This window comes from Vespa mandarinia, chromosome 7 (genome assembly GCF_050613455.1).
Source record: "Vespa mandarinia isolate Hongniang chromosome 7, ASM5061345v1, whole genome shotgun sequence".
Classification (NCBI taxonomy): domain Eukaryota; kingdom Metazoa; phylum Arthropoda; class Insecta; order Hymenoptera; family Vespidae; genus Vespa; species Vespa mandarinia.
The window spans coordinates 1,246,503-1,256,683 of NC_140816.1; the positions used below are offsets into that span (position 1 = coordinate 1,246,503).

At 29.4% G+C, this 10,181-nt stretch overlaps 2 protein-coding genes across 2 annotated transcripts; one reads left to right on the top strand and one right to left on the bottom strand.

The window, feature by feature from the left end:
* Positions 1-2,749: 2,749 nt before the first annotated feature.
* On the bottom strand, positions 2,750-8,997 carry LOC118440504 (uncharacterized). The gene is made up of 7 exons (XM_085658169.1): positions 8,983-8,997; positions 5,201-5,451; positions 4,754-5,075; positions 4,239-4,664; positions 3,612-3,974; positions 2,821-3,116; positions 2,750-2,786 (listed from the first exon to the last, which is right to left on the bottom strand). The coding sequence occupies exons 1-7, from the start codon at positions 8,992-8,994 to the stop codon at positions 2,750-2,752; spliced, it is 1,707 nt and encodes a 568-aa protein (XP_085514295.1). The 5' UTR covers positions 8,995-8,997.
* LOC118440483 (uncharacterized) lies at positions 7,809-10,040 on the top strand. The gene is made up of 8 exons (XM_085658170.1): positions 7,809-8,135; positions 8,212-8,412; positions 8,525-8,773; positions 8,862-9,033; positions 9,121-9,403; positions 9,492-9,642; positions 9,726-9,829; positions 9,910-10,040. The coding sequence occupies exons 1-8, from the start codon at positions 7,882-7,884 to the stop codon at positions 10,032-10,034; spliced, it is 1,539 nt and encodes a 512-aa protein (XP_085514296.1). The 5' UTR covers positions 7,809-7,881; the 3' UTR covers positions 10,035-10,040.
* The last annotated feature ends 141 nt before the right edge of the window (positions 10,041-10,181 follow it).

The following is a 10,181-nucleotide window of genomic DNA, read 5'->3' on the forward strand; positions in this document are numbered from 1 at the left end:
TATATGTATACATACATATATATATATACATATATTATATGTATACATACATATATATATATATATATATATATATATATATATATATATATATATATATATATACATGAATGATATGTATACTGCGTGGAGACGTTCGATCATGTCGGAAAAGAAAAGAAAAAAAAAACTAAAAATGCATCCATCCGTGTCAATTAGATTTTCAAAAGTAATCTATCTGCATTTCTCTCTCTCTCTCTCTCTCTCTCTCTCTCTTTCTCTCTCTCTCTCTCTCTCTCTCTTTCTCTCTCTCTCTCTCTCTTTCTCTCTCTCTCTCTCTCTCTCTCTCTCTCTCTCTCTCTCTCTCTCTCTCTCTCTCTCTCTCTCTCTCTCTCTCTCTCTCTCTCTCTCTCTCTCTCTCTCTCCCTCATCTCCAATCTCAGGTAAAACATTAAGCCTTCCTCCGTGTGTTAGTCGAGAGACAATCTTCCCTTCTAGTTCAACATTGTGAGATTTCGATAAGGGAAATAAAAAGGAAGAAACGAAAGAAATTGATATTTCCGAAAAATTGGACGGACGTCTCACCGCAATGCTTCCGATGTTTTAGGGAAGCGCCGCTCGAAAGTCAAGGCGCTCATTTGTTAGGTATTTAAAATATTATACGCGGACCAGTTAGTCTCTCGATGTGTTTCGTAGAGCATATGAATCAACGAATCACAGATTGTGAGAAGAGAAAGAAAAGAAAAAACGAAAGGAAAGAAAGCTCATCGAGAGCCACATCGTTTCGCAATCGTCGTTACGTATCGGGCATCAACGAAGAGAAAAAATGAGAAAAAAATTATTAAGCTTTTAAGTCGATCGTATTCAGACCTTTTTTCTGTATATATGTATATGTATATACAAAAATATATATACATATATAGAGATAAATATAAATATATATATATATTCAAAAAAATCGTTATATATATATATACACGTATAAATGTGCAGATAATTCCTCTCGATCGTTTATCGATCGATTTCCATGGAAATCGGTAAGCGTTTAAAAAGTCAATAAATAATTATTACGATCATTATCATTATTGTTAATAGTTGTAGCGATAGTAAATAGTATTCGTAGTAATTATAGTAGACGCAGCAAGAGGAGAGAAAATTAAAAGGAAGAGAATCGTTCGATCACAACGAACATACATCGATTCTGATGATGTAGTAGTTTGACTCGTGTTTCAAAAAATAGCGCCCACTCGAAATTTCTAATTTTGATAAAAGGACACGAGATGACATGGGAATTATAGAAGTTCGGTAAAGTCTTTTCAATCAATTTCGTTACTCTTTAGCCCATAGGTCGGCAGCTTATTTACTAAAAAGTGCAAATAGCTGATTTATGACAAAGAACACTTGATTTTTTATATTCTTAACAACCAGTAGCAGTACAAATATTGCTTAAATTAAAATTTAATAAATAAAAAACAAAGCATCCATTCAATATTTAATTACATTAATAATACCAATTAATTAATAATATTAATTCAGTAATAATCAACCCAACTTAAAGATTTTAGCATAAAATTTTAAAGATTTTTTAAAAAGAACAACATTGATTAATCTTATATATATATATATATATATATATGTAAATGTTTTGTAAAACCATTTTAAAAATTATTCACGGGTATTTAGGTAATCCCGTGAACCCCTTGCTGTCGGCCTCTCCTTTAATTTTTCTTCTTTAAAAGATCTTCTATGTCGACAGGTAGAATTAATCAAGAGAGAGACAGAATGTGAGAAGATCGTACGACATGATCAACCTACTAGTGGTTTTATATATTAAATCGTTTTTAGACGAGAAACATTGATCAATTCGTTTGTGTCCTTATTACAATTAGCGTGCAATCGAAGTCAATATACGTATGTATATATACATATAAACACACATAAATACCTGTTAAAAGTTTTTGCTTAAATTCATCCCCGTTCTTGAGATCCCATATGCTTACCGATTGCCTAGGAATCGATCGTTGAAACTATTTCTCAATCTTGTTTCAACTTTCTCACATTATACGATCGTTGTATAAAAAGTAATAGAAGAAGAAAAAAGAAAGAACGAACGATTAACGCGAAATAGAAAACGTAGAGAGTTCGACGAAGATCAATTTATCAATCTACATTAAGGGTAGATTTTGTATTATTCGCGGCCTACGTAAAATTAATTGTTCTACTATTGTCGCAAATAAATAAAGAAAAAAAAGGAAAAAAATAAGAACAAACAAATATATAATTATACATATACATACAGGCACATACAATAAAATATATGTATGTATATTAAATATACATGCGTAGCTGCGATGACAGAGAGCCTCCTCATCACAAAACTCACGTGCATCATCATTCATTGCAAAATCTATATATATATTATTATATCGAAAAAGATGCGATTTAATATTATTCATAACATAATTAGAAAATCGGATAACGAAGAATTTAGTAGATGAATATGAAACCAACAAAAAAAAGGAAATAATAAAGTATAGTAATTATGTACTCTGATGTATTTAAGATGTTTAAACAATAAAGCTATTGCTACCTATTAAACATAATGTATAAAAGAGAATTACGTAGACGAAGAAAATTATTTCGACTACTTTATTTTTATTTAACGAACAAGATAAATTCGAGGATGATTTTCTATTTTTATTTATTTTTCTTTTTATTTTATTATTATTATTATTTTTTATTTCTTTATCGCTCTCCCTTTTGGATAAGATCAATTTGTTTTGAATTCTCTCTTCTCTTGCTGACTTCTTTGATTTCTTTCTTCTCTTGCGTGAGATTTACGTTCGAGCGTGCTTATATTGATCAGTGGTATTTGTATGCGATTGCAAGGTCAACAAGGAGTTCCTCGGCGATGAACAATCGTCGAGAATCTTCTCGAGATCATATAACTTTCTCAGCTTATCTTGAATATGATTTAGATATTCCCAACGTAAGATTTTCAGGTGCCTTACGTAATCTGGCGTACCACGATTGCTCAACAACATCTGCGCCAATGAATCATAATTATCGCTTTGAAGTGCACGACTTATCTCAATGCACAGCTCTTGCCGTGTTATTTCTTCCTTAACCGGATCTCTCTATCGAGGAAATAACAAATAACAAAAAGATAACAATAAATTAGATAGATGGGGATACTTATCGATTAAAATATACTACTTCTAATGAAACTTAATATTTTTGCAAAACGGCAATATTGACTATAATCTAATTGTTCTTATTTTTTTTTTTAATCTTGTTATGTATTTAAACAAAAATTATATAATGTAAAAGTTATAACTATACAATAGGAAGTATAACTTATACTTAATAAATACTAATTTTCGAATATAAAATAACATAAATAACATTAAATTAATTTTGTGACGAAAAAACGAAATAAGATTTAAAAAATACAAATATACGAGAGCGTGATTTGAATGTTATATGACGTTATAGAGGGTTAATCTTCATTTGTATATTTTATTTTTAATTAGAAGAAAAAATAATGAGAAAATATAGAATAAAAGAACTCATCCAAGTTTTATAAAAAAAAGAAATAAGAACATTTCCTTTTCTATTTTAATTTCAAATACCTTTTTCACGTCCAAAGGACCAAATTCTTTGCTCAAAGCTTTGTCGATCAAATTCAGAATATGACTCTTACTGGCGTGAAGATCGAGATCCTCCTCAAGCTGATCACTTTTCTCAACAACGTCAGAATTCTCGATTTTCTCGTTAATTTCTTTTCCGTCACAAGTCGTTCCCTCGAACGATTTCGTAACTTTCTTATTTTTGACAGTAGTTGATATACGACAGGGTTTCAAGTAAGAAATATTCTTCAATTCTCTACATAATTTTTCATCCTCCAAAAAATCATCGACGTCACCATCCGTTTCTCCATTTATGCTATGATAGCTAGTGCTAACTTCTATTTGTTGAACAGTTTTATCGTTTCTCTGTCATAGAATTATTAAATTTTACCAAATATATACAATTTATTATATTTCTATTTTAATCCTTTAATTAAAATATCTTTTTACTCACAAGTATCGTGTTCTATCATGCAATTCGTTAACTTACTTATTAATTATTAATTATTAATTATTAATTATTAATTATTTATAATATTCGTTAAAGAGTACATTAAAATTCATTATCTCAATCATCGAGTTCATTTACTTTATTCGAATTTACTGAAAGTAATTAGAAAAAAAACATACCTGCTCTGGCACATTCTTATTATTACTCATCGAAACTTGGGGCCCCTTAGAAGACTTTGCATCAATACATTGCAATTCGTTATTGAAATGATGTTCCTTCTTCTTTCTTCTCGTCTCATCCTCGGGAAAGTTCGATTTTTTCTTTCTCTCTGTTTGTTCGACGTTCGATAAATCATCTTCTTTGCACTGCTGATCATCGATATTCTTCAATTTCTCACATATATGAGAAGTGTACTTCAACTGATCAAGCTCATGATACTGTTGTTTCAAATACTGCCTATATTCTAGGTCGCTTTCTTTTTTCTTCAAATTCGATTCAAATTCTCCCATGGAACTATCACATCTCTTTGATCGATGATATTTTTCACAACATTTATCAAAAAAATTACTGTCCAGTTCAGAATAATCTTGTATGTCTTGTAAAAACTGATAAAAGAAAAAATCGAAATTGAAATTTTGCATTAACAAGTGGTTTTTTAAATTATCGCGCTGAAAATTAGACCAGTTATTAGGACCTGATTGTTCTTACAATGACAATCCTTCGACATATTAATTAGCGGAAGGTTCGGATACTTGTTATAACATTCATTTTCGACGCCTTTATTAATGATATCATCAATTATCGTCGTGAACTTTTCATCCTCTTCTTCGTTCCTATGCTCCTTTTGTCGATGATAATTATTCGATGTTTTCTTGGAATAATGAGTACGATGACAACGGGGATCTAATTTTGGTGAGAGAGGAATGCTATACGATTTCTTTACACCACCGTTTGTCAATGCATTGTCAAATATATGCTCAGTTTTCTTAAAAATTGCCTCGATGTTATCAATGTCCCTTAAAAATACGAAGATGCATTGAAAACTTCAAAAAAAAACGACAAAAAGAAAAATGATTTTTCTTCAATCGAACGACTTAAAATTATGAAAAAAGTTAATCATTAATCTACTCGATCTAGATACCTCTTTTTGGATGATGTTCTTTTAAAATTTAACTGACAATGACAGGAAGGACAACGATGCATTTTAGATTTCTTTTTACGACCATAAGAATTCATCTGGTTGACGTTGTGGTTCATTGAATGTTCGCATCGTGAGTAAGGATCGCCGGAAGCATAATTCGGATAAGCATGATAATGAGCGATCGATTTTGTAAAGCAAGGTTTTCTTTTGTATATCTCTTTAAAATGACGAACATCTTCTTCGTTGTTGTCCTAAATAAATGGATTTAAGCCAGATGTCTCATTTTAAATGATATAACCGAATATCTTCGATTTCATTGCTTTTACTAACAAATGTTTCAAATAAAAGTAACGAAATATTGAGAAGAAAACAATATTTATTGCAGACATTTCATAGGGGGCACTGTTGTCGAGATAAAGAAGTCACAGCAATTTTTTCAACTGTAAATCGATATTTTAAACCCAACAAAAGTTGTAAAGAATATTAATACGAATCCAATGAGTACCTAAACCATATCTTTTCATTGATATTTCATCAAGTTGTAATGCTTTAAAGTTTAACGAGCCTAATCACAACAGTATTGTATGTTTATGATTTTTTAACGGTCATATTTTTTTATACGACGATTATCTCAATGGTATCATTTATTTGGATTTTTTACAAACTGAGTTACCCAATTTTATGAATGATGTCTATAATCATAACCGTTACCAAGTTTGGATTAAAAGAGCTGTATGGTCTCCATAGATCTCCTGATCTAACTTCGTCAAATTTTTATCTCTGAGGAGCAATTAGAAATATTGTATTAACATAATTACGTAAACTATGAGTGAAAACATGATGAAATGCTTGCTAAAATATTTCTCGCAATGTTTTATTATCAACTGTTCGACATTTTCGACGCAAGGTCAAATTATGCATTCATGAGGGAAAAATGTTTTCAAACATATGTTGAATTAATAATTCAACCTTTTTTTCGATCTGCGTGTACGCTAATATTATAAAATATCCAACGATTCAAATAACAGAAATTAAATAAGAAATGAATACAACTTCCAAAATATATAAATAAAAATAAATAAATAAAAAAACAAGAAAAGAAATTAATTAATGAATTCATTGGTTATCAGATATTTACAGGAAAATTGAACGCATTATTTGCGAAGTTTATCAAACTTCAAGACGTAACAACGAATGAAAAAATGTGCTATACGAATTCGTATTGATACTCTTTACAACTTTTATCCGGTTTAAAATATTGATTTCCATTTAAAAAGATTGTTATGACTTCCTTATTTTAACAACAGTGCCCTTTATGAAATAAAGCCCTATGACATTTCTCCCTTAAAACCTAGCGACTTAAACATTTGTTAATAAAACCGATAAGATCGGAGATATTCCGTCATATCATTTAAAATGAGATACCCGATATATACAAAGAATTAATTAGTATTAACATACACTAAATTATTCTGACATTTGGAATAGGATTTTTTTTTATTTAAATAATGTTACTTTAATTTTACATAACTATGAGGATGTAAATTATTTAAAAACGAGATCCCTTAAACATTCAATCTTCCAGCGATAATAAAAATGTAAAATTAGGAACTCACCATTTTTTTTTCCACTTTTTTTAATAATATACCGGATACACCGGAACTTCACCAAATGGAATTTTGAATCCGTATTCATAATAGGCTTATTTCGTTAATACCCTTTTGATATTACAGATGTAATATCAATCTTTCATTTTTCCCTCGGACATAAACAAATTATCGAAAATTAAAATCTCGACGGATTTAAGATTAATGTCTGAAGCAAGATCCGAAGGGAACAAAACAAAGAGGATAAGATATAAGAAAACAAGACGTAAAAAACCGTAAATGTCAAAATGAACGAAAACCACAAAGCTTGAGCGCATGTGTATGCGTAACAAAATTTGTTGCTCCGTTGTTTTTTTAATTAAAACAGAGTAATTGATCAGTAATTTACAACGTGTCTATAGAATAATTATATCAACGAAACACCGTGAATCATTACAACAGATATACTACAAATCATTAAAGAACTTTTATATAGATACCCAGAAGTTTTTATTTTATGTTAAAAAAATGAATTACGATAAAGACGTAAAAAAATATAATTACAAAACAAAAAGCTTATAATTTATAAATAAAAAAATATATATATAAATATTATATATACAAATTTTATAAATAAAAAAAAAATATATATATATATATATATAAATATTATATATACAAATTTTAGTTATTAATAATATACATATAGTATCAAAATAGAAAATGGACAAATCGTATTCATTCTATTCCTAAATGAATATGCTTTATCTCAAAATTATACTTGAAAAAATCATAGTCACAAAAATATAAAAAAATTATGCCATGATATGTTTAAAAAATACATATTATTATATAATATATACTATAAAACAATACATGTTCAAGTGTATACAAGTCTACAAGTATGATAAATTTATTGATAAAAGTATAATTCTACTAGAGAAAATTCTACAAAGTCCTCATCGATCCGTAAATACGATTCATATTACATAGTACCATGTGAATTATTTAGTTAACGCTTTTTATCTGATCTATCCATAATTTATCACAAGATTGAGACTTATTAATTCAATCTGTTATAAACTTTGATTCGACATGGTCGGGAACGAAGAGGAAAATATCAAAGAGAAGTTCTCTTATATGCATGAAATTATGCCGGATTTTCAAAAACGTACAAGATTGATGTTTAAAAATGTTCGGTCTGTCCCAGAAGAATCAGCTACGCATGTCGGCACGGATGTAATGACTACAAAATCATTAATGGGTCAGTACTTCGTTGAATTTGCTAACAACTCAAGTATTCATGGATTTAATCATCTGGTAGCACGTCACAGACATCCGTTAGAAAGGTATTAAAAACAATTATCCTTTTGTTATCAATAAGAAATGAACATCATTTAATTGTCAATTTAAAATTTTCAAAAGGTTCCTTGTAGCCATATTTATATTAACTGCTCTTGCAAGTTTAATTTTTGTTTCCATAATTTCTTGGTACCGATACCAATACGATGCTATCTCAATATACTGGAATCATGAGTATAAACTCTTCAGGCTTGCTAAACCGTCGTTTATTATATGCCCGCTAAATGTAATCCAGGATTCGAGCTTCCCTGAAACTTTTAAACGGTAAAGTTTATGTCCATTAGTGTTTATAATATTAAAATATCTTTATATGTATATAATCATAAAATACAGTAATTCGTTTGGAGATTAAATCGTCAAATTATGATTATTCCAGTTATGGCATCGAAGACACACCAAAGGCTCGAGCGTTCTTTCATTTTTTATCTAATGCTACTTATGAAACTATGATCGACACACCTGATTACGATGATGCACCGCCAGGACTATGGCTTAGAATTTTGTCAGATTTGAAGAAGGAATTTTTTTATGAAACAACTTTTATTGATAAAGGAATATGGATCGCTACAGAAAATGGTATATGTCTTTCTATAGGGAACTTAGTTCTTCAATATGCCAGTTTGCAGTAAGCATCAGAGCACTGACTATAAAATCAAGATACTTAGTCAAATATTTTTAAAAATTCATACTTTTTATTATTACTATTTGATTAGAGATTTGTTATCTAACAATTGGACCGTAATACCTCTACCTAAATATCCTCCAGATCCTCAAGATTTTGAAATGGATAATAAAGACATGAATGATTCTAATTATATACCATCATATACTTACAATGAAGATCATGGAAAAATAGAATTAGTGACAACTGATGCTGAAGTAACGGTGATAATTTTTAGAACTATTTGATTAATAGCTAATGAAACATCATGATCATTAATATAAGAGTATCTTCATTTTTTGAACATATAGCTTAGCATACTTGATCCAATGGATTCGTACAACTATGAATTCGCAAAAACTAGACATCATTTACAAATTCTTGAAATACAAACGGTTGTTCTTCGAATCCTGCAAGCAGACAGTACAAAAAGTATATATAAACTTCCAATACATCGAAGAAAATGCGGATTCCCTTCGGACAATGGATTGGAATTGTGGCCAATATATACATACCAAATGTGTATGACCGAATGTAGATCCCGTATAATTAGAAAAAAATGCGGCTGTTATCCTCATTTTTTAAGACGTATATGTAAAGATTTTTATCATTTTTCATGATTTATTTGTCGAAGAGAGATCTTAGATATTTTCTTCTTATACGTATCTATTTATTTTCTTAGCTGATGTTCCTATCTGTAATGCTGCACAATTGCGTTGTATCGGAAGAATACAGCGATCGGAATTACTTAATGTTAAAACATCTTCTTGTAATTGCCTCGTTAATTGCAACCAAGTCTCCTATTTATCGGAGGAAATTAAAATAACGAGATTGTAATTATCAAAAAAATATCAATAATCTTAAGAATAAGTATTATACCCAACTTAACAATTATAAACATATTTAATAATTCCAGCAAAAACGTATTTCCCTTGAACACCACAAGTTTCAAAATGACAATCAGTTTTTCGAAAAACAAATTTAAACGTAAGGAATGGTACACTTTTGGAGACTTCCTAAGTACGTTTAAAAAGCTTATAAATTCCTTTGCTTTCTTCATAATTTCAATTTTTTTTAATATTTTATCATTCCTGATCCAGCATCTATTGGTGGAGCTGCTGGTTTATTCCTCGGTTGCAGCGTATTATCCTTCGTTGAAATATTATATTATGGGACTTTACATTTGTACATTTATATGCAATACCATAAACCAAACAAAACCTAAGCTAAGAATTGAATATATAACGCTACTAATCAACTAGATGTGATAGTTGAAAAATACTGTTTATTGCAAAACAAATTGCATTTTTGTTAGAGGGACGTGAAAGAAATAAATATGACATACATACAAATGTACATACATACATCTTTA